A 24,531-nucleotide genomic window follows, 5' to 3' on the forward strand; every position below is an offset into this window, starting at 1 on the left:
TCGGACCTGCAGAGGAAGAGAGAGCGGCTGAGCGTGGGCACCAGCAGGGGTGTGTCCGCGAGCCCCTGAAGCAGGGGGGAAGCCAGGAATTGGAGGGCAGGTGGAGGGGCCATGCCAGGGGCGTGGATTTTATCCCAAGGGCAACAGGCAGCCATCAAAGAGGTTTTATTTTAAGTAGGCTCCACGCGGGGCTCCACGTGGGGCTTGAACTCCCAACCCTGAGATCATGACCCGAGCTGCAATCAAGAGTCGGGCATTTAACCAGCTGAGGCACCCAGGCCCCTAAAGGGTCTTGAGGAGGGAAGTCACACCAATGTACAGGTTAAAGATCTACGTGCCCCCTGTGCAGAGACTTGAGCGGAGAGAGAAAGAGGAGCGGCTGGTCACCCAGCAGACCCACACCTCACACCGTGGTGGCTTCACGGTGGTTGAGTGAAGAGCAGCGGGCAGAGTCAAGAGGCAGAGGGGTCCAGGGTGCGGGCGAGCGAGGTGTCAGCGCGACAGACACCCAGGGTTGTGGCCCGAGGTCCCGGGGCTGTGGGGAGGGGTGGGGCCCAGCAGAGGGCAGGGCAGGTCGGGGACCTGGGTGGCAGGAGACCCAGAGTTCAGTTGGACGCACCAGGATAGAGATGTCTGCGAGCCAAGCAGGTGGCCACGGGCCGGGCCGACAGTCTGAGCGAGTCTGGGGCTCAGTGCAGACCTGGGCCGGAGACACGGGGAGAGCTGGGGAGAGCTTGAGCTTAAATTCATGGAAGCCGCGGACTCCAGCCAGGTGGAGGGTGCAGACACAAGGGAGGGCCAACAAAGGCACCTCCAGGAGAATGGCCAGCGAGCTAAGAGGGGAAGGACAGAGGGGCGTCGTGGAAGGCCAGCGTGGAAGGAGGTGGCCGGCTGCATCCTGGGCCTGTGGAGCGGGACGGTGCCCCCGGGATGTGCCCCCGGGTCCCTGGCGACCAGGTCAAGGGCATTTAGGCCTCGGAGGACTTTGTGGGCTTTATTTTATGCCTCCAGGTTCTCCCGATGTTGTGAGAAGTGCAGCAGACAGGTAAGTATTCAATCATGGATATTCCAGGGATGTCGGATTTTAAGTCTGACACAAAGACAGTCACTCTTGGCGAACCCAGTGGCCATCCTGAGGTGCATCCCCTTTGCTATGTGCTTTCTTTATCTAGTGAACTAATTTCACACAAGTCCTACAAAATAGCAGCACACCTCTCAGATGTTTTCAATATGGTTTTCTTGACGAGGCCAAGGGCCAAGGGCTGTAACGAAGCTGGCAGTATTCTGAATTGTTCTAGAAAACACTGGAACTGCCCCGACACTTGATTCAGTGAACTCAGCTAGAACCAAGAGCAAGCAAAATATTTAGCTCAGAAAGAAAACTGACTTCACGGTTTGGTTCTGTGGGAACTGCAAAAAGCGAAAAATTCTGGTTTTCATTAGTAGCAACACATAAAACAGGATGGAGTGCAGTTAACAAGAAAGGAATCCAAGAATTTCATTCCAGGGGAAAAGCTGAAGAACTGTGTGGGAATCAAGGTCACTGGTATTAAATTCTGACTATGCACAAAAATGTTTTAAAAGGCCATTATGGTTGGCTACTTTTTGTACAAGAAACTGCTTTTTTTAAAAAAAGTGATTTGGAAACAATGTGTCTCACGGAGTAAGAGAAATATTTCAAGGAGAACTTAAGTTGTATGCTTTTCATATCTTAGGTTGATAAAATTTATTGGATACTATTCCATGCATTTACAAATAAAATATGCAAAAGAAACTAATTTGTTTGCAGATAACTTACATTAGTAAATCACAGACTTACTATAAGCAAGATTTATAAAAAGCAAGATGGTGTTTGTATCTTTAGGAAAACGGAATTTAGTTACTGGAATAATGGCAAGGTCAGCCTTCAATCACAGTCCCTTAAAGAGGCAAATTTTTATGCTTTTAAAAACTTTTTTTTTTAAGATTTTATTTATTTATTTGAGAGAGAGAGAGCATGAGAGGGGTGAGGGTCAGAGGGAGAAGCAGACTCCTGCCGAGCAGGGAGCCCGATGCGGGACTCGATCCCAGGACTCCAGGATCATGACCTGAGCCGAAGGCAGTCGCTTAACCAACTGAGCCACCCAGGCGCCTGCTTTTAAAAACTTTTAACACATCACTTTCTGTTGCCAAAAAGGAAAACTTAACAGATAACATTTACTCAGGAAACATAATGCTCACAGAAACTTGGCCATTATCACTGATGTCACAGTAATAAATAGTACTTCCGGGATAAAAATACATTAAAGATAACACTGCTCAAACTCTTCGGCAAATTCCAGGGAATTATCTACACCTAAAAATTTTCAAAAGAATGTGAGAATCTGGCTTTGCCAGTTGAAGGAAAATTGGAAGAGTAGAAGCATGCTAACTTAGACATTCACTGTAGAAGACAAAATGGGATCAGAGCAGGGACTGCTGATCGTTTAATGGAAGACGTACGTGCGCAGATGCTCCTACGAGCCCAAGCATCTTCCCTCTAGAGATGGCAAGAGGAGCAGACGTCCCAGAACAACCAAAGCACAGATCTGAGCCCGACCTGGAACTGAGATCAAACACTATCTGTCAGCAACATGATGCTCTCCCTGCCTGAAGAGAGGAAGCTCTAAGAGATCATGGGGGAGGGGGCAGGATACCAGGGAATTTAAAGTCAAGTATTTCGGAAAGAGGCTGATAAACTGTGGACCATATCACAGAGAAAGACATTGTGACCTCACGTTTTCTTCCAAAGCCTCGCTTATCCAAACTCTTGAGGGGATGAGATGTTCCTGTTAGGAGATTTTACAATGTCTAAAATCACCCTTTAAACCTGGAAGCTGAAGAGATAACCATTTTTGATGCAAGCTGAAAGACAGACTCACGGTTCCCTGCCTCCTCGGAGCATTCTCCACTAAAAGAGGAGCCATGGAAACACGGGAACCTGGAAAGCCACTCTGCACGAGGATCCGATGCCGCCCCGGGCAGCACGGGCCGCAGGAGCTCATGCTTGTCTGGTTTCTAGACACTCCTAGTCCTGCCTCTCGGCCTTGGCCACGTCTCGTTCGAGGAATGCCGCCCCCTCGTCTGTCGACTACTGTCGGGGATAGGTTTGCCCTGCATGGGCTGAGAAGGCAGATGACCAAGTCTGCCTAAGATCACTAAGATAGAGGAGAGAGGCTACAAGTCAAGGCAGGAGGCCTCCACCCTGGAAGAAGGTGACGGAACGTATCACAGAGATGCCCGGCAGCTTTCAGCTTGCACCTGCTTCCAGACTGCGCCGCTCAGATGTTCCACCGCAGGGCTGACCTCACCAGAGCCACAGTCGGCCAAACCCTACTGGGTAACGTCCACGGGCCTGCTGGTACTCAGCGGCTTTTCTGTTTGCACCCCAGAGCACCTGCCACACCCCAGTGCAATGCCTACTGTGTTGGTTCATGGAATTATTTAGCAGAGAATCCCTGCACACCTCTGGCAGGGGCCAGGCTGCTCTGTCCCAACCCGCGTTTCCTTCCCCTTACCGTCTGGTCCCGGTGGTCCGGCAGGCCCTGGGGGTCCTGGGAGTCCTGGCCTTCCATCGGTGCCCGGTGGGCCGGGGTACAGCGCAGGGATGCCTGGGTCTCCTATGAAGCCTTTGGGGCCCATTTCACCCGGTAAGCCTCTCCTCCCATCTGAAAATGCAACAGTGACCACCAGCAGCATGAGACTTGGGATACAGAACATCTGGGTTGGCATTCCCGTCCCCCGGGGGCCACCAGGACTGGCGGATCTACAGTCCAGTCAGTGACTTAAGGGTGGATGCTGTTGGTAGATTTCATCACCTTATTTCCCCCTCAAAAAAGCCCCAAATGATGGTGTGAGTTGTAACCCTGGCTGGACAGCTGCCCATGCTCGCCCGGCCAGCCTGCAGGATCACGCCAGTTGCTGTCAGCGGCACGTCCAGGCCCCGTGGGGGGCGCCGTCACAGGGGGACCGCTCCCCAGACGGCCTGTGACGCACGCGCTCGGCCGCTTCGAGCCGCCGAGCCTCGTCTGTGGGAGCCCAGCGGCAGAGCCGAGCGGTCAGGAAGGGGCCGGGGCTCTGTGGGAACACCCGGGTGGGGGCACACGTTTGATACCACGGAGTCTATTACCTTCATCTCTGACGGACGTGCCGGGGAGGCCGGGTGGGCCCGGGTCTCCTGGTGCACCTCGGCTTCCGGGCTCCCCGTGGGTCCCTGGGAATCCTGGGTCACCTCTGGCACCTGCAACCGAGACAGGCCCCCCATTTAGAACAGGACTGCCTGCGTCTGAACCCGGTTCCTCCACTCTTTACACCCATGATCTAGAGTTCTGTGCCTCAATTTCTCCACCAGCAAAACAGGGCTACCATCAGTCCCCATCTCAGGGGGTGGTTAGGAAAAGTAAATCAATCAACAGGAGTGAGGAGAGTGACTGAGACCCCTGCCCACGCCCCGTGAGCACTGCATAAACGCTAGCCATCAGGAATGAGTCAGAGGAGACAAAATAAATGCAGACCACAGACCCTCTCATTTGTTTGGGAGAAGAGCAAGATTCATTGTTTTAGTTCACTTGCAATCATTAAGAAAAAAAAATACAAGTCTCCTCCAGCCTTCTGGGTCTCGACAAGCTCCTGCAAGGCTACTCTGTGAAGATATGTTTATTTTCTTCTCTTCCCTGAGGGAACCTGCTCATTAGTCAGCCTATGGTGCTCAGGAGCCCACGCCTGCCAACTCACCAATTTAAAACCATCGCCTTCCCAGTGTGGTTTCAGAAATATGAGGTGGTGAGAACAGGGAGTGGATGGATTCTGGGCTCTCGGTCAGGGACGTTTTTGAAAAATAGCCCACATTAATTAAAAAAATTATGTTCCTGAAGCCTCAAAAGGCAGTATTTCGATTTCACCATAATCATTAACAGTGAGTGGACCTCATGCTCCTTTTCCTGGGGTTTCTGGCTTGGCAGGCACGCCACAGTTGGACTCCACAGTCAGGAGGGCGCGTGCTAGCCGTCCAGGGAGGGCGATCTGAGGTGTTGAGCACGGATCCCAAATATGCTCATTTACCCGGATGTGTTAATTGGCAAGAACGCATGAAACACAGCTATCTTTGCGTTGGGCATTCTTCTCGGGGGCTCGCCGGGCTCTGTCCTCAGCCCTGTGCTAGTCTATGTTCTCACCAGTGTTGGACAAACACATGCAAAGGTTGTTGTTAAATGGACAGATGGTCCCCACCACCCAGGAGAGGGAGTGTTTGACCTCTGGACATATAAAGCAGGGAGTCAGCTCATCTGCTGGGTGCAGGAAGAAAATATTAGACCACCTTTATTTTAAAACACTCAGTCTTTATTTATTTTTTTTATTTTTATTTTTTTTAAAGATTTATTTATTTATTTGAGAGAGCGAGAATGAGAGAGAGTACATGAGAGGGGGGAGGGTCAGAGGGAGAAGCAGGCTCCTCGCTGAGCAGGGAGCCCGATGCGGGACTCGATCCCGGGACTCCAGGATCATGACCTGAGCCGAAGGCAGTCGCTTAACCAACTGAGCCACCCAGGCGCCCCAAAACACTCAGTCTTTAAAAATCCCTTTCTGGGGGCACCTGGGTGGCTCAGTCGTTAAGCGTCTGCCTTCGGCTCAGGTCATGATTCCAGGTCCTGGGATCGAGCCCCACATCAGGCTCCCTGCTCGGCGGGAAGCCTGCTTCTCCCTCCCCCACTCCCCCTGCTTGTGTTCCCTCTCTCGCTGTGTCTCTCTCTGTCAAATAAATAAATAAATAAAATCTTAAAAAAAAAAAAATCCCTTTCTGAGGCGTCTGAGGTAGTACGTACAGTATTCAGTCCATTCAGGTAACCTACTATCTGCCTGGTACCCTTCCAGAAATTGGGGATGCTGCAGTGAACCACGATGGCGAAAATCGCTGCCCTCATGGAGCTCCATACAACACAGATAAATTATCCGTAAGTCCATATTCATACGATTATTCAGACGGGTGCTGAAAACATTTTTTTTTTAACCTGGAAGGACTCATATTCAAAAAGGTTCTGAGGTCACTGCTCTTATCACAGAATTAGAATATTTTGGTGCGATCCTGCCAGTCTGGAAGGCTGAGTAAAATAATAACATGGGCATTAGCCACACCACATGCAAAGCCCTTCATGTACACTCAGGGGTCCACTGGGACAGTGGGAGCATCTTCTGGGCAGTTGGTCACATGCAAACACATGGGGATTCCTCGAAGGTTCAAAGGATGTGGCTGTTTACAGACTACGGATTATGGCCAATTTGGGGTTCAGACTGGCAAGCAGAGGGCAGAAGCATCTCGGTGCCCATGGGGCAGAAAGGAGTGAGGGTGGCTGGGGCTGTTGCCATGAAGCCCGAGGTCCAGGAGGACTGGGTTTCTTCAGTGATAGTACAGATAGCAAAGCAGAGTCTGCACAAGGTATGCAGAAACGAGGGAATCTCCCGGGGAAGGGGTCTCTGCTGGAGTGCCGGGGGCACTCTCTCTGGCACAGGTGAAATGGGGGTCTCTCTGGGACACCACATTCAAGCAGTGAGGGCACTTGTACATGAGACTCCTGTTCTCCAAAGGGTATGTTCTAAACATCTTTTTTGTTTTGTTTTGCTTAGAAAACCTTTCTTGCAAGTTCACAACTGGGTCCGAAACAAGAGAATGCGTGTGTGATGCAGACATACGAACCTTTAATTAGGGAGGGGTAGGGGAAGTAAGCAGGTGCACCTGGGGGGCCGCGGTCACCCGCTTCTCCCTGGAGGAGAGAAGAGGAAAACAGAATGTGAGACCCGCCTTGTGGACTTTTGGATGCTCTGCGTATTTGCAGGGACACCAGCCGGACACACCGAGAGGCAACAAAGTGGGCAGATACTAATCTCACTTTGAAATCCTTGTCAAGGACCAGAGGCGGTCAGCTGGCTATTTTCTGTACTGTTGGATGACTCCATTATTGATCATGGTATCTGAGCACCCCCATAGGGGGGCAGGTGCGATACCACGATACCCTGACCTAATACCATCTGGATGGTAAGACCTAAACTTTCTTGAGTCTCCCAGGGCCCCAAAGGCCTAACCACTGAATTGCCCTGTCCTCACCAGATATGCCCCTCTCCCCAGGAGGAAAGTCTCCCCACCTGGCTGGATCCCCATCACTGGACCAGCTGGGTCCCACCTAGTCCTCAACCGATGGGGTGTCACCTCCCTGCCAGCCCATGGAATTATTCACACAAGTTAATCATATTCTCCCTTGGGAACAGGGGGTATTCCACCCTCTTGTTACTACGAAGCCTGCTCCCACAGCCCCACTTGTTCGCTCTGCCCCAGGCTGTGACTTCCAAATGCCCCTGCGTGGCATGCAGCATCGTGAGGCCTTGACGCATGTGACTAATAAATCCGTGTCCACCGCATCTGTCCAGGGCTGGGTGTCGTGTGCTGGCTTATCGTGTATCACACAGGATGGAGGATGCCTCCTCCAACAGGGTGACTGGCAGGTGATCCGAATGCCAGCCAAAGGAAGACCGAGCTCACCTTGGGTCCTGGGGGCCCGTTGGGGCCTTGATAACCATCCAGTCCTCTGCTCCCCTGAAAGAAAGAGGCTCAGTGCTTATTCGTACCTCTAACAGGATTTAAAGAAGTGACACAATACCATTATTATGTCTAATAACACTCTCCATTCATTAAAATCACCTAGTACCCACTCTGCGCCCAATTTTCCCTGATTCGGGTCTCAAAAATTTTTTTTTTTTTTTTTAAAGTGGATTTGTCTAAATCAGGATCCAAAGTCCAAAGATGACACTTGGCTGACAGGTCTCTAAGTGTCATAATTCATCATAGTTTCCTCCTCTCTCTCGGTAACGTTTCTACCATTGTTGGAGACACCAGGCTGTGGAAGCTGCACGGCCCCGTGGTGGGAGCGGTCCGTTTCTTGCTTGTGGCACCGCGTGGTGCTCCTCGGTCCCGCGTACTTCCTCTCGAGTGGCCACGAGATCTACGGGCTTCACTGGGCTCAGGTTCACCTTTTTTTTTTTTTTTTAAAGATTTTATTTATTTATTTGACAGAGAGAGAAACAGCGAGAGAAGGAACACAAGCAGGGGGAGTGTGAGAGGGAGAAGCAGGCTCCCCGCAGAGCAGGGAGCCCGATGCGGGGCTCGATCCCAGGACCCTGGGACCATGACCTGAGCTGAAGGCAGACGCTGAACAACTGAGCCACCCAGGCGCCCCTCAGGTTCACCTTCTGAGCAGGAATTGTTTACAGAGGCTGCTGCGTCCTTCCTACTGCATCCTTCAGGAGGCCCGGAGGCCCCATGTCACTGACCTTATGATTGACCATCTAGTAAAACCTTCCCCCAAGGTGGGCTTTGAAAACTTTTAGTTAACGCCAAACAGAAGCATTAACGCTTCTTAATTTAGAATTTTTCTCTTCATTTAAAAAGGGCAAAGGACTGCTTTCTAATTCCCTTGAGTGTTTACTGAAGGAGAACGCTCATCCTCCTGAGCGCATCATGGATGGAGATACACCGTAAAGCTTTTTACCAAATCTAGAAATTCATTCCCTCTTGCTAAAGACTATGTGCCAGTGCCAGGTGCCACTCTGATTATTTCACGGGTTACTGTGAAACGCCAGAGCACGTATGCCGGAAGTCCTGCTGTCTGGGATGAACACGGACGGCCGTAATGTCACTTTTCGTGGCAGGCCTTTGATGCGGACAGATTGGTTTCCTTTCACACTAGGTGGAGCTGCAGATTCAGAAGCGAAGGCAAACGTCTCTGACGCTGAATGGACCTCCTTTGAGGCCAGCTCTCAGATAGGCAAGGACTCCTGCAGGAGCTTGCCAGGGACAGGAGCGGGCAATGAGGTGCTCGGTCTGAGCTGCGCATGTGCCCAGCAAAAACAATCCAGCCCGGACACGGCGCGGGACGCCCCAAACGTGCCTGTCGCCCTGTGGCCCGAGTGTCATCCACTGGGTGTGATGTCATCACCGAGCAGCCTCCCCCCCCCACGACATGCTCACCCCCCGTGTTGAATGCGCCAAAACAGCACCAACACTTCTGAAGTGTGTCCGAGCGGTTTGGAATGAACCGGCTATTCCGGAAAACCAAGAGGAGAAAGGGCACAGTTGAAGCGCTCAGGGGTCCTCTCGCTGAGACTACTGGCAGATGTAATCCCAAAGCCAACACAACAATCTAGAAGTTTCACTGTGAGTTCTCAGCAGCAGGAGAATTGACTGGGGGTGGGGGTGGGCCGAGTATTAGCCCACCGAGTATGACTCAGCAGAGTAAAGGGGAAAACTCGCACTCGTGGCTCATCTGAGACCCCTGGCAGCTAACGGGTTCTCTTTGTGTTTCTAGGTGCAGACATGACAACAGGGCGGGGGAAGCAAGGGGTGCGTTGTCAAGGAGGAATTATCTGGGGACTGGATTAGTAACTGGACAGCCAGTCAGGAATAACGGCAACTTGTCCAGGAGGAGGGCGCCCAGCGGTCACGTCTGAGATGCCGCGAGGGCTGACAAGCAGGTGACTTGCCATTCGTGTGTGTCCCAGGCATTTCCTATTTGTACAGTCGAGTAAACTGTCTCCCCACAGAGACATCCTGCTCGCCTGGAAGTGTCCCCGTCATCCCCTGGAGGCTGTGGGCCATCGGTCCTCCCATCTGGCCGCAGCAGGGAGAGGCCCCAGGTGGTGTCTGCAGAGCATCTTGTCTCACAGAAACAGTGAGTTCCAGGGGGCTGCCGTGTGCAACTGCTCTTTAAAAGCCTATAACTCGTTAGTGTTGGGTGTAGAAAAAAATCATAATTGTCACTTCACTAGCACATGGCCAGCAATGAAAGTATTAGCAACAGCACTTCAGTTATGTTGGTGGGTGGAGACAGATTACTTACAGATGCTCACGCTTGCTTAGTCCTCTGTCCCTTCACTTGATTACTGAAATCCTGAACACTGGAACTTGGCTTTCTGGCCTTTGTTGGGGTACAGCCTGGACAGCTGTCCTCCAGGTACCCTGCCCTTGGGGATACCCCTACCAGTTCCTAATGTCATGAGAAATGGGTGTCATTAGGGAAACCCTGGTGTCAGCTCCCTGGCCTGAGTTTGGGATAAAAGGACAGAAACGGGAAGAAGACCAGCCAAGGCTGCAGGAAGGAATCAAGGCTGGTCCCATTGCGAGTGGTCAGAGCCCATGCGGAGGGCTCACAGGGCTGTGCCCAGAACCAGCGAGGTTGGAAACCAAGGCTGGGGGGCCAAGGCCATCTGCAGTCCCCAGATAGACAGAGGGAGCTCCCCGCGGGACATGGATGAGCCCCACATCCTTCTGGTTCTCCTAAAGTCCCACCACCATCCTGCGATGGGGCCACGAGCAGGATTCAACGGAGTCCTGAGTCAGAGGCTGAGTCGATTTTTAAAGTCTATTTCTAGACACCTACCAGGCCTGAATGAGGGACACGCGAGCCCATGGGCCCCGAGAGGCATGCACTGTAACGAGGACGGTGTGATGGTTGCTCATGGCAAGTAGAGGGAGGCCTGGCGAGGGGTCTTGTGCTCACACGTTGCATCCTCGTCCTGCCGCTTCTCAAGCTGCACAGAACTATGTGGACGTGGACGTGCTCGCATGGGGTCATCTCCAAGAACGGTGCCGAAAAAACCAGATGGCAGAGTGGTGGAGGTGCGCTATTCCCCATGCAATTACATGCAGGTGCAGATGCATGTCCTCTGGGGGCTCGCGGGCATCCGAAACAATGCCCACAGAGCTGGGAGAGTGCTGGCTTCCACAACGGGAAGGAGAATCACCAAAAACAGTAAATAGGGAACCTCGTTACTCACTAAGAGAACTATTTCTACACGTACCCTCTCAGATGACCAAGCGCTCAGACAATCCTAAGTCTGATCCAGATTCAGAACACATTTCTCATCTAACAATTCCTTTTAAAAAACTGCCAAAAATCTGTCCACAGAACACAGAATGAAAATAACCAATCGGGTCATCACCGAAGATACAGTGTCAAAATGTGTGAGATCAACATATGAAAAATGCAGGTAGACACTCGGCCGCCACATCGGCAACTTTCCCAAGAGTGGTGCACGGTGACGCAGGGGCCGCCGCCAAAGGACAGAACCAACACGCCAGTTTGCAAAGGTGAGCAAAAAGGTGAGTGGTCTGACTCGGGCATTGCGAATGATCTGGGAGGAAGGATGATTTATGCAGGGTTTTAAATGTGTTTTTCTGGGGCACAGTTTCTTTCCCTGGGATAGCACAGTCTTCATAGTGTTTGACCTTTGTAAGATGTGTCAGCCCCGGGGCAGATTGTGTTTCGTGCATCCGACTTACTTTTTGTCCCGGAGAACCTTTCTCACCATCGAAGCCAGCAGCACCCTGGATGGAACAGAAAAGAGGAGCACCAGCTCAGAACACGCAGCCACGTTTTCCGGATGGCACGGTTATGGCCCTGATGCAGGCTAACAGAAAACACTCTACTAGGAAATCGCAAAGCCATCCGGAGATTATTTTTATTTTCTAAAGGAGGTGGGTCATTTTAGCGACACTTTCACGCAATGCATCATATCTGCCCCTTAAGGAAATATGGAGAAATTGATAAGGACAGGAGGGTTCAAGCAGCAGAGACAGAGCAAGGCCTGCACTCCATCATTCTCGGGAGTCTCTTCCTATTTTCAAAGATTCTAACGTGTGTCTTCTTAGTGGAAGCGCCTACCAGAGAGTCACCACCAGGCCGCCTTCTCCGTTCTGGCCATGGCTCTGGCCACGCTTCCCAGCTCCCTGTCGCTCGGCTGGGCAGGTGACCAAGGTCTGGCCGATGGAGGGAGGGCAGAAGTGGCAGGTGTCATTTCAGGCCACACTCCGAAGGAGGAGGTGTGCCCTTGGGCATGGAGCCACAGGTGCTGAATCTCCCTGGGGGAGACACTCCCCTGACCCCCCCCGTCCTGCTAGAGACACTTCTGTTGGACTCTCAGGGAAACAAGAAACACGTTCTTGTGCTGGAGCCAGTCCACAGGGTTGTCCGCACAGGTTCGGTTAGCCTCCCTGACAGAAGTGGTGAGGTCTCTGTTCTGCTCCCGCCTTCCTCCGATGGGGGGGCACAATCTCAGACGGCAGTCCCTGGGGGCCACTCTGGTCGGGCCGCTGGGAGGGGGGAGGCTGTGCGAGGTGGGGGGAGGGAGGGCATACGCGACATCTCTGTACCTTTACCTCAACCTCACAGGGAACCCACAACTGCTCTGAAAGATGCAGTCTGCTTAAAACACACACCAAACAAACCGCAGTTACAGAACGCAAGGCTTACCCGTGGGCCTGAAAAACCCATGACTCCTTCTTCTCCCTTCAAGGATATGCCCTAGGAGAGAACAGAGATGTCAGGCAGCCGGCCCGTCACGCTTCCCCCGCTTGGGGGTTCCAGCCCCCCCACTGGCCAGCCTGCCTCCTGGGGCCCCCGGTCCACCCCAGCGCCACACAGGGTCACAGAGAGTCGGCCAGGCCTGGATAATCGTCAGTCCCGGACCCCACTGGCATCGTCACGTAGCCGGTGACGCCGGGAGGGCTGGGAACACGGGGCAGGCGTGACAAGGACGAGACAGCAGGGCATCACGCGCTGCACCCAGAATGGAAGCCACCGCCAAACCTGCTGGGGCCTCGAGCCCCACACCTGCGCTCTGGACGCACTGAGGTTCTGTTCATGAACCCCAGGAAATGTTGTTTAGCTGGTGTTTGGGATGCAAAAGGGAAGATAGTCTAAAACCGTTTTCTGAAAGGAGGCAGCAAAGCGAGCGCGGCTTGGAGTAACAGGTGGATGCTGCCAGAGCGCGTGGGGACACCGAGAGCTGGGGGCCCCCCAGTGAGGAGCGACTGCTCAACTTACTTTTACTCCCGGCTCCCCATCACTCCCCTTTTCACCCTGTGAAGACAATGAAATGTAAGGCAGGCCGTTAATTCAAGAATAGAGACGACAGATCAGGGTTTGTGGTCCCCGGAAGTATTTAGTGAAACCGTAAACAATGATTATAAATGCATCAGAATAAACAACTCCTACACTTTCCAGCTTCAAAATTCAAGAGAAAAAAGTTGCGCTTTCTTCTGGATCTTCACATTAGCCGTTAAATCACGTGTTATGTTTCACACGATTGTGAGGCTGCCTGTCTTCTCTGCGTGGGGTCGCTGGGTCTCCCCCCAACCCCAGCGGCAGGCAGACCGGACGTGCTGTGTTGGAGCATACAGCCCCTGACCAGAATATTTGTTTGAATAAGATGTTCTTAGGTGGGTCCTCTGAGAAAAAGACACATTTTGTGTGTGTCCCAAGCAAAAGAGACTTTATTTGGAAAGCAGTGTTAATTTTATATGATCTGAAAGATCCTTCATTTATATGAAAAAACGTAGTGACCAACTGGGTTCCTTTCCCATCTCTGCTGGGACAGTGCCCAGGATCCCCGTCCCCCTGTGGCAGCCTCCCGCAGGCTGGCCGGGCCCCGGCCCCAGCCCACCCTGGTTGCAGAAGATGAAGGAAATGTGAGGTGCAAGCTTGAGCACCTCACATCGATTCAACCTGCTCTGGCCTCGATCCATCCTTGGCGCCCATCCTGAGACTGGAAACCTGGCTGACGGTCAGGGCACCATCAGGAGCCAGAGTCCTGCCTGGATCCCACCTATGACTGGATGGGGCTCCCCTCCTGCCTGGTTGTCCAGGGGCGTCCTGTTCTAAACTCAGCTGGCTCACGACCGCCTGCTCCTGACGCATTTTCCCTGCATTCCGGGACAGCTCAGGCACAGCTCCCTGAGGCCTGCCTTCTCCCACCCATGGCCGTGCACCCAATCCCCACCCGGACAGATACTTGAGAGCTGGAATTAGATTCTGTTTGGGGTTTTCACTTTGGTTCCCAGGCACTGTCTGTGCCCGACCTAATCTGGGGTTTTCACTGTGGTCTCCACTCCTCAGCAATACGAGGTCGGTGTTACCATCTTCATTGGGCACAAGGGCGCTCGAACACTTGTGTGATTCAGTGGCCCGTCTGAGCGAATGAGTGGTAAAGTGGGGGGTTTTAGACTCCAAGACTATACTTTTTATCAGACAAAATATTAATGGAATTATAAAGTCAGCAAACTGACTTTGATGCAAAACCACCCACAACAATGCTCCATGTCAGCAAAGAGTAAAAGTAGGTTTATTTTGCCAAATACAACGTTTTGCTCAAATAGTTCCATATCCTGGCTTTGAATTATGCTCTGACCACTAACCTACGCCTGCACAAGGATCTGCATACATATTCGAGATTGTTTCACAAATTCTCGTATTGTCTCAAATTTGTCACAACTTTTGAAGATGAGGGATGGGTGCACCCATGTGATTGTGGGGAGTGTTTTCCTGCACGACGTGCCAGTTGGATGGTGAGGGCTCTGGCTCTGTGATTGTTTTAAAAAGATTGAAGAAAGTTCCTTTTTTTTTTCTTCTTCTCCTTATTTTAGTTCTATTGGGAATACAGTCAATTTTGCTGAAGCCTCTTTACCTTGTATTGATCTGGGTGGAACATTTCCTTCATGGGTCCGATGATGGCATGGTGGGTGTCCGATGGAATCCCATTGGGTCCCGGCAGTCCCATGTCGCCCTGTGAATGGTTTAGCAAAAACAGTGATCTTTAAATTGGAAAGACACTCTTGAGTGTGAATAAAAGCACCACCACAAACTGCTGTTTCTATTTTTGCATATTGTTTTCCACAAGTACATCAATTTTATAATGTTATAATCGCAGTATAAAATAAAATGATCACAATGCAAAATTATGTGTGTCCCCCTGCACTCATAATCATTTATAATTTATTCATAAAAGGTGTTTAGGTTGTTCAGAAGTTTGGGTTGCATTTGCTTCTGCGGATTTACCTCCTTATGATGAATTTCTATACAAGGGCTAAATATCTTCATATCAACGTATTACTCTAATGCTTTCCAAGATTGGGGCCAAGGTATAAGAAAAGCCTAAGAAATGAAAGACCACCCCAGTTTCACCACTGTTTCACCAGTTAAGGGTATTTTTATATTATAAAAAGTAGCATCTTCAATAAATAAAATAGCTCAAGCTTCTTCAGTTGGCATTTTTTTTCAAGGCTGAAATATTTATAAACTTTCTATAAATCAGTGTGCTTTTATGTTTCTCATAGAATTTAAATTTGAACAATTTTTAAGACATGAGGTCACTGTGATTAAATGGTTAATTCAGTATGGTTAGTTAACAACTTGCTATTCCTGAGATATGATGACCCTAACACGCTCAGCACAGAATCAAGGATGTTATTACTGAACTAAGGAAAAGCAGTGAAGTCATAGACTAGCAGGAAAAGAATGCAAAAACTAACAACAACAACAACAAAAAACCCAAAAAACTCCAGGCAAGTGAAAGAGTCATGGCTTGCCAAAAGACTTTCCTATAAGAGCATTAAAAAAGCCACAAATGGATCCTCTGAAAAGTTATAAAAAGTATTTGATCAAATTATTTTTGAGACTTTTGAGGTACAGCTTTAGTGTTATAATAGTTTTTATAAAATATAGACTGTTTTATCAAATAATTATACGTTCTGTTACAATATATTGCTTTTGCCCTCAGAAACTGCCAATATAAAATCTGGATCCAGTGGGCCTAAAATGTGCAAATGCACTTAACGTAAACGCTGGGGTTTGAGGTATCTGCTTGGCCACTGTACAGAAGTGATGAAGTGGTGAAATTAAATAATAAACCTACAACACAGAATACATTACAAATTGCACATATATATGTATACAATGATAATCCCTATGTTTTAACAGATATAGTTCCCTTCTACAGTAGACTTAAGGACAAGATAAACTGGGTTGATAAATGTGCAATGAATATTAAAAGGAGTAATTAGTTCACTGATTTTGGAAGAAGGTATGATTGAACGTATCAAGTGTCTAGACTTTGGGAATGCATATAGGTAATACAGTATCTTGGCTCAGGCTAATCAGAAGTCCTCATTCTTAAAATTTTAAGTAAATGCTGATGTTTAGTTGTTATTGTTTGTTTCAGCATGGTTTAATAAGCAAAAAATTGTTTGGCAAGTAGCTCTGTTGGAAAGCTATGAGGCTTATTACATGGTTGGTAAAGATGAGGCGATAAAAATTTTCTCCTAATAAATACAGAAAATTTATAAAACAAGACATCAATTCATTTTTTTTAAAAAGCCAAAAAATGTGCACAAATTACATTTTTTTGATATTACAGTAATTTCATGAAAAAAAGAGAGTATTTGCCTTATTCAAACAGAATTACTATGTGTAAATAGTAATAGCATCCCAAACCCTTTTGTTCTTTTTGTAAAATATAGCTAAAAATGAAGTGAAATGATTAATCTTCCTTCCACTTAAGGCATAGCTAGGGGCTGTGGAAGAGTGTTTTTTGGCATTTTTATCATTAGCAAGAAACACTTTTCATGGGATGCACAGATGGTGAAGTCCATCAACTTGCAACATTATTAGACAGGGTTTCTGCACCATATGCTCACCTCTTTTGGTATTTCCACATGTAAACTATATGATACAAATTTGAGCCCAGATGTCACCTAGTGTGAGCAGGAGACAAGGGACAGGATGTATCAGCTGCAGAAAGGGGGACTTGCAGGGGTATCCTGTGAGTCCGCTAACATTACATCTACAAAAATGCCTGGAACTGCTTGCTCACCTTCCCCTTACCTGTCAGGGCCTTGATATTTTCTTATTAATATTTGAATCAACTCTAGAGATAATAGACATTCACTTCATTTCCATTCTGCCTGACGTGCCTACTCTCCCTTCCGTTCATGATTTCTTCCCAGATTTTTCTTCTTTTTATGTTATTTTACTATGTTGTCATATTTCATTGCACAGGTATTTACATCTTCATGCGTTTGGATCTTTCAATGTTTTTCTTTTTAAATTTTTTTCTATGATATTAACATAAAGAAAAAGTCTTTCTCTTCAAACCTGAGAAGTACTGGATCCCACTTAGTGCGCTGTCCCATCAAAAAGCACAGCGGAAAACAAAATGAAAATCTGCCAACAACGAGGCCACAGAACAAAGGTATTTCACGGTGGGCCGGAGGTTTTGCGGTGAAGGCGATGGGTGACGTGTTGGTGAGGCTTTGCCTGCTGAGCTTTTCACACATGTGGCCTCAGGTGATGCTCGCAAAGGCCCACGGTCTCTGCCTGCGGAGCGCAGACCATTGCAGACACCCACGCGGTCTTCCTGCTCGCCTGTGAGCCCGGCCGGGCCGGGCCGTCTGCCCTACAGGGGCTCCATGTTGGCCTCTGGTTCCCGCCTCAGTCTGCTCAATCAGCTCGAGGGTCGCCGCGCTGGGACACCTCGGGGCAGCGCCTTTACTCTGTGGGTGCTGCAGACGGCCGAGGTCATGTCTGCGTCAGAGGTCCGGCCGGGGCTAACCTACCCTGCGGGCTCTCACCGTCTCAGCGACCTGTCACTATCACTGAAGCCCCTTCCGCAGCCCGGCACTTTACAGTGATGGTTTCCTATGCAAATGGTCCCGACAACTGCATGGAAAACTGTCGTTAAGAGGATTTATTTCCTAATTGCTAAGCAGGCCTCCGCTTTAATCTCTTAGGTTTCCTTACCTTTTCACCCTTTTCTCCATAAAAGCCAAGTCCTCTGTTGCCCTGAAAAGAGAATGATTTTTCTAAGTTTTTAAAAGTCGTTCATCACAGTGAAATACTTTTTTTTTTTTAAGAAAAAGAAATGCAAGATCTGCTTGCAGCATACTGAACGATTATCCTTGCAGAATATTCCAGAGTCCCCTCCCCAAAGCTATCTGACACAAAAGAAAGTGAATGTGTCTCCTTTTGCGAGTTCCACATATAGACCACGTAACAGGTGTAACGTTATGTGAACTGGGGCAGGCTGGGGTCACGTGGGGTTGCAGAAAGCAGCACCTTCCAGCGCCTTCTGCGTATTCCCCGAGATTAGGTCTGAGTGATGAAAACAATGGGGAGCAGAAACATGAAGTGCTGTTCTTTAACACACGTGCTTTTGAGAAATCTGTACTTTATACTCTAAGCAGAACCTCGAAAATAGTGGGCTAACATTGGAGAATATTTTAGTTTGTTGTTCAACCATCCCGAGGATCGGGCTGTTGGCTGAGTCATTAATTCTGCACTTGCTGTGTGAGCTAGTGCTCTGTGACCGTCGAGCCCCCGGCCGCACGATGAACGTGGATGCCACGGGCGGTCGGAGCTCGTGTCCTCACCGCAGGTGCGTGGCGGAGCTCAGACCTGCTCCCGGGTCCCGTGGACTCGTTCGGACACCTGTCATCTGCAGAGATGATGGTCTCAGAGCGTGTCTTCAAGTCCAGCCCGACAGACCCGGGAAGCAGCCATCTCCCCATGGATCCCGTATCCGAGGATCATGATTCCGTGTCCCTTCTGCTCAGCTTTTTCTCATTTTGGTAAGATAATCCTAATTTCACAAACACTTCGATCCTTTTAATGATTTTAGGGGATGGTGATTCTCTGGGTTGGGCCCCGACTTAGCAAGGACTCAGTAGATTCACGAGGGGGGTGGACATATGTTGGAGAACAGACTTGACCCTGAAGCCCAGGATAAGCCCGACAAGAAGTTGCCTTCCACACTTACACAGATTATAGAAATCGTGCTCTTTTCTTTGGCCTGCAAACAACTCTGCTTCCTCCCCAGGGTCTCCACAGGCCCGCCGCGACAAAGGATCACGTGGGGCCCTATCTGGTCTTTCTCTCGGCAGTATCCCGCCCGCCCCCTCCCGTACCCAGATATTCTCCAAAAATAAAAACAAAGCCTTTAATTAACTTTTGCTTTTTTGCTCCTTTCCCACCTGGCTGGGAGCTGAAATCAAAGCACAGAAATGCAGCCAGGCTAGATCAGAATGCGATTTGCTGGGGCCCCTGCCGTCCCTCTGCCCCGTGAGCTGGTTGTCCGAGTCCCCAGGAAGTGACCTGGCGGAGGGTGAGGGCTGTTTGTGTTGCAGCCAAGTGGGGATCTAAGGCGACCCTGGGGCTTAGCTGGCCCGTCCTATATCCGCTTCTCTTGGCTCTGAGCCTTTCCCACCCTGCTCGTGGCTACAAGACAGTGGGGAGCCCAGTGGTGGGGGCAGCAGGCTTAATGAGCTCCAGCCCCAGCCAGAAGCCATGTTAGAGGTGATGGGAGCAGGGGGGTGGGCCTGGGGGCCCCGGGGGTGGTGGCGGCCGAGGTCCCCGGGAGGTCACAGAGATGAGGTTTCCATGGGGCAGACAGGGGACTGTGCGGGCCACGGGATGGTCTTTCAACGTTGGTAAGGGCAGCCCAGCACTTCTGACAAGTCACGTCTTGATCACAGACTCCTGCTGTTGGTCTTGCAGTTACCCAGCTCACCCCGGTGACACTGAACCCTAGTTCTGTCTACAGGCTCTGACAAGCCACCTACTTTCCTGTGCTCCGTCCAACTTAATAACCTTTCTCTGATGGGAACAGCACAGCTCTGGGCTCAAGCTTGACTTGAAAATCCCTGACTGTATCCCCAGAGGCTGACGACCTCACCCTCAGGCACAAACAGCCTGGTCACATCTGGGTGAGAAGGATGCCACTGGTCGCCCCACACAGATACAGTCACATTTTGTCCCTTCCTGTGCATTCACACAAACTGGAGCTGCTCCTGCATCTGCATTTCCAATCAAGCGTCCATCAGCGCGATTTTCACACAACGGCAGGCGTTATGTGATTTGCAAACAACAAGTCATTCACTGTATCCACTTAGCGATGAGCCAACCACTGCAGAGGTACCTCTGGATTCGTCTTTGGCATTTATAACATTAAGTCCTAAAAACCGACAAAATTGTTCTCATCACGAAATAAATAATACGCTGTTGTCCACCAAGTAGTTCTACGGTCAAGAAGGGTACGCAAAAGAATGTAAGCACGCCCCTGGGCCCCCCCCGGCCCCACCCCCATAACCCACTTACTGGCTGTCCTTTTGGTCCAGGGGGTCCAGGCGGGCCCTGCACAAATACAAAGAAATTTGTAAACTGTTTTCTTTATCCCAGGGCCCAGATAACATCTGCTAGAAAGCTCTGGGAAAGCCATCCCCTGCATGTTCAGAAGCCTGTGTAGTATGCATAGAGGTTTCTGGTACATCTGTCTGGGCGGGGAAGAAAGCCTGGAGGCGGAAGGCCGGGTCAGGCCTGGCTCTCAGAACTTGCCGGCAGGCCGTGGACAGCTGTTCTGGGTGTGCTTTCCTGAGTTCAGACTTGTGACTTCACCCGTGTCCTACTCCGGCTTGCTCGGACCCCTTGCAAGGGCCCAGGCCCTGTCATTGCAGAGACCGCTTCTCCCGACCCCCGCTGGGGCTCCCCTTGGGACACCGTCTAGCACGTTTTGCTGGCGGGTCAGCAAATGTTCGTGAACAGAATTAACCTACAGGCCCAAACCGCACAGTTGGAAGTCCACCTGCAAACATTGCTATCTTTCTACAAAACCTTCAGTGTCAACACGGCACTCAGGATGAGGCTTCAGAACCTGCAGCTGTCAGATCAGCTCGGGACACGGCAGGTGCAGCCGTGGTTGCGGATTTCCCTGAACCGTGTATGTGAAGAATACCCCCCTCACTGCTGCTGTGCGAGCTGTGAGCAAGCCGACAACGGTGTGTAGTAGGAAGGCAAAGAACCTGTGACCACACGATCCTCATCTCAACGGCTTTCTGCAAGAAGGTCCCTCTCCACCTGGAGACCGATCTCTCCTAATGTTGCTCGAGGCCCGTCTGTCTTACTGCTAAACTTCTGGGGAATGAGAGTCAGAGACCCGGTGGGGGCGGTTTAGCTCCGGACCGTTGCGCAGTGGGGGATGTGGCCTCTTTTTCCGGATCTTTCTTTCCCTGCTGCAAGCCCTCCTTCACCCAGCATTTGTCCTGTTGCAAATCACTCGGTCATTCGAGTTGCAAGGGTAGGGAACACCCGTAGACCGCCACTCAGGTGGGGCACTAGGGCCATTTTGTTCACTGATGTCTAATACCTCACTTGTGATGATGGTCACGCCCGGGCAGAGCCCACTACCTCCTTATTCACCGACTGCACTATGATCTGCTTTGCCCAGGGATAACAGGCCCCTGGTCGGCGGGCTGGGTGTAGGGCTGAGAGAGCTTCTGTGTCACTGCAGGGGCGCCCAGCCAGCACCAAGTCAAAATTTGACATGGTTGGTGGTGATCTGGTGCCCACAAATTTCAAGTCCTCATTCTTCATCCTTAATAGTACCAAAATGTATGCAAAGGATGACCTGTTTTGTCTGGACACTTTCTAGGGTGACCACAAGCATCCCAGCTGTATCCTGAAGCTTCCATCCGCATCAACACTGAAGAAGCTGGATGTCTAGAGGACGCCTCCACAGTGGTCCAAGAGTGGTACTTACTGGTCTTCCTGGAGCTCCAACCGGACCCATCTGTCCTATAGGCCCAGGACGGCCGGGGGGTCCCTAAGGGCAGGCAGCAATAGTAGGCCATTAAGAAAGGTAGACTGGTATTTGGAGTCCTGAGTTCTTAAAGTTCTGCTTGGGACATTCTCTAATAAAAACAGAACTTACCTGGAAACCAACCAAGCCAGGGTCTCCGGGTTCACCCTAGTTAAGAAGACACCATGTTAAGGGTTCTGGTTTTTAAATAAATTTTTAGGTCTAGTTACATTTCATCACAGCCAGGGACTTGGTAATGTTACCTCCAATCTGGGGCATTGTGAATATGGGAAAGGTGTGCACCCACAGTTGAATATCACCCCAATGGGATAGCGATGATTTTTAACTTCATCATGGTGTTGGGCAGTTCCGCCACCCCAGGTGTCCCCCATTCTCGCATCCTCACAACTCAGCCATACTTGGAAAGCACCGTCACTAATCAGGAGTTTACACCGATTACTCAGTCTCGAGTCCCGTATCTAGCGAACGTACCCTGTATCTGTCGCGGTCCACACTGGATAGCGCATACGGCTCGCCTTTTTGTCCTTTGGGTCCTTGGGGCCCCTATGGTAGCAGGCATGCAGGAGACAGAGAAAACACAGAAACACCTGTTAACATTCAGTGCAGCTGTGGTCATCTGGGTGATTAAATATTGACCCTCATGAGCAATGTCTATCGCTTATTTAGGTTATTCTGAACACCAGTCACTACATTTAGCCACAAAGGTGAGACTTTCACTTTTATATTTACCCATTAGTATCTTCCTTCGAAGTTAAAATGGAAATATTTTATAGGACTTAACGTTATTTTCAAAAACCCAAACAAATGCTCAGTAAACTAATCCTTTAGGATACCAACACATCATTTTTTCGGCGTAATCATGTTTTTGTCTTTTCTTTGGCATTAAGGTGTTAAAAATATTAACACATGCCCTGAAGCACCATTTTTGGGAGAGATACTGGGTTATTCTCTTAAACTGGAATCGTGACAAATATACGTGGTGTGTAGGCACATACGTATGTGTATAATTGTCTTTTGATGCCTGCTGATAAAATCAGTATTTTAGGGACGCCTGGGTGGCTCAGGCAGTTAAACGTCTGCCTTCGGCTCAGGTCGTGATCCCAGGGTCCTGGGATCCCTGCTCAGTGGGGAGCCTGCTTCTCCCTCTACTGCTGCTTCCCCTGCTTGTGCTCGCTCTCTCTCTCTCAAATAAGTAAATAAAACCTTTAAAAATATCAGTATTTTAAAGTAATGGACATATTTATTAATAATGAAAGTTTCATGATATTAGAGCAGACTAGAAAGTGATGGTCCTTGTTGAGAAGTTGAACCACACAAAAAAGACAGCCAAGGAAGGAGGACCTGCGAGGTGGGGGCGAGAAATCCACTAGCTTTGCAGGAAACACGGGGAAGAATGCGTGATTGCTCTTCCCCAACCTTAAAAACGTTCTCCTACCAAGTAAGATGTTGATATAACCCCGACTTTGCAATACTTTGAAGGTATGAGGGTCACAATATAGTCCTGGAAACCATTTCAAGATTTTTTGCAAAGACCTGAACACAGTCTACAAAATAGGTGACTACGAGAACGTCTTCCATTAAAAAGAGCTCGCTTCTACCTGTCAGGGCTGGAGAATGTTTCTCACATCACAGAGGATTTTAGAATCTAACGAGATGGTGACTCACAGGGCACTCTGTCAAGCTGTAAGCCTTTTTATTTGAGTTTTGCTACTACTGTTACTCACTGTCACTAGAAGTGTGGCCTGGGGGAGAATGCGGTGACCCCAGTAAGACTGCACCATATAAACCAAGCCCATTATTTTCTATTTTGTTTACAGAATGAATAAGGAAAACGAAGTTCTTTGGACCCAGGAAAATCACACCGAGATGTCTGCAGGAACATCTCCTTCATCCTGACCGCCCACTGAGGACAGGGGAGCGACCTTCCTGGGGGTGCGAGAAGCAGGTGGAGCATGCCCGCCCACTCGCCTCGGCCGTGGGGTCCACAGGAGACAACCCGCCCTCCTTAGAAAGTCTCTCTGGGACAGTTTCTAAAAGGGACTTCTGGGTGGACTGGTGGGGGGCACATGACGTCCTCCAGGCCTCTGCTGACAAGGGCCAGTCGGCTAGCTTCCGGAGCTAACCGCTGGATGGCCCACGCATGCCGGTACTCACAGGAGGGCCAAGGAACCCATCGGGGCCGACGAGTCCCTGCCGGCCCACGTCTCCTCTGGTTCCGTTGCAGCCGTCATAGCCGGGTGGTCCTCTGGGCCCACCTTGCCCGGGGTGTCCCTGGGACGAGAAAAGCAAGTGAGCCTTCCAGCACACACACCGTGGTTCTCATGAGCCGTGTGATAAGACAGCTCCATATCTTCCCACTCTGCATGAACCCACAGGAAAAGATAACCCAGAACGAGCAGATGAAGGAATGGAAGATTAAGTACACAGGGGCACATGGGCACAGTTCTAAGCAGGAGAAAGCCTTCCAGACAAAGTTCTGTTTCCCAGGGGCTCTGGTGAAGAAGTAAATTGTCTTTGGTCTAGTGAGAGGTCTGTCTCAGCAGGGGCAGGTCACGGTCGACTTCGAAATTCTAGAAAACATTCTAGAAGCAGCCAGGTCCTGCAAGGACAACCGGGTGCCTCTGTATGTCATGCCCAACTGAGCTGTAGAGGGTGAGTCTGGCTGAGCCACATCCTACACGGGGAAGATTCATGCACCCTGGAAGGGATTTAATGTGACTGCGCCCTATGCAGAAGAACTGACTTCCTCTCATTTGCTTTCTTGGGGGGGACACTCCTTTTTCGGTTTTAAACTCGAACAGAAAGCAAGTCAGATGTTCTGAGATGTTGGGAGTGGGGGAGGGAAGGCAATATGATCAAATGTCTTTCGAATGACTGGAGACAGTCAGGCTGAGTCTGTGGGCGTCCCACCTGCATTCGTCCGGTTCCTGCAACATCCAGGGGCTGGGCTAGTAACCCACAGTTTATTGTGCTGTTTCTTCCCACAGCAGATGCTCAGATATGTGCTATCTTATTAGTTTCTTTAAAATTTTGATTCTGTTGACA

At 50.0% G+C, this 24,531-nt stretch overlaps 1 protein-coding gene across 3 annotated transcripts in view; it reads right to left on the reverse strand.

The window, feature by feature from the left end:
• The window catches only part of COL4A2 (collagen type IV alpha 2 chain), a 166,389-nt gene that overhangs the window by 33,177 nt on the left and 108,681 nt on the right, over positions 1-24,531 (reverse strand). For all 3 annotated transcript variants that reach the window (XM_045869703.3, XM_045869702.3, XM_064585905.1), the window contains 14 exons: positions 23,641-23,757; positions 21,958-22,029; positions 21,598-21,633; positions 21,427-21,489; positions 19,989-20,024; positions 17,637-17,678; positions 14,527-14,625; positions 12,888-12,923; positions 12,315-12,365; positions 11,345-11,389; positions 7,550-7,603; positions 6,710-6,776; positions 4,148-4,258; positions 3,537-3,686 (listed from right to left, as the gene is read on the reverse strand). In XM_045869703.3, coding sequence (XP_045725659.1) covers positions 3,537-3,686; positions 4,148-4,258; positions 6,710-6,776; positions 7,550-7,603; positions 11,345-11,389; positions 12,315-12,365; positions 12,888-12,923; positions 14,527-14,625; positions 17,637-17,678; positions 19,989-20,024; positions 21,427-21,489; positions 21,598-21,633; positions 21,958-22,029; positions 23,641-23,757 — 979 coding nt within the window. The remainder of the gene's footprint in view (positions 1-3,536; positions 3,687-4,147; positions 4,259-6,709; positions 6,777-7,549; positions 7,604-11,344; positions 11,390-12,314; positions 12,366-12,887; positions 12,924-14,526; positions 14,626-17,636; positions 17,679-19,988; positions 20,025-21,426; positions 21,490-21,597; positions 21,634-21,957; positions 22,030-23,640; positions 23,758-24,531) is intronic.

This window comes from Mirounga angustirostris, unplaced genomic scaffold (genome assembly GCF_029215605.1).
Source record: "Mirounga angustirostris isolate CCGP_5_RB_7025 unplaced genomic scaffold, mMirAng1.0.hap1 SCAF_3, whole genome shotgun sequence".
Classification (NCBI taxonomy): domain Eukaryota; kingdom Metazoa; phylum Chordata; class Mammalia; order Carnivora; family Phocidae; genus Mirounga; species Mirounga angustirostris.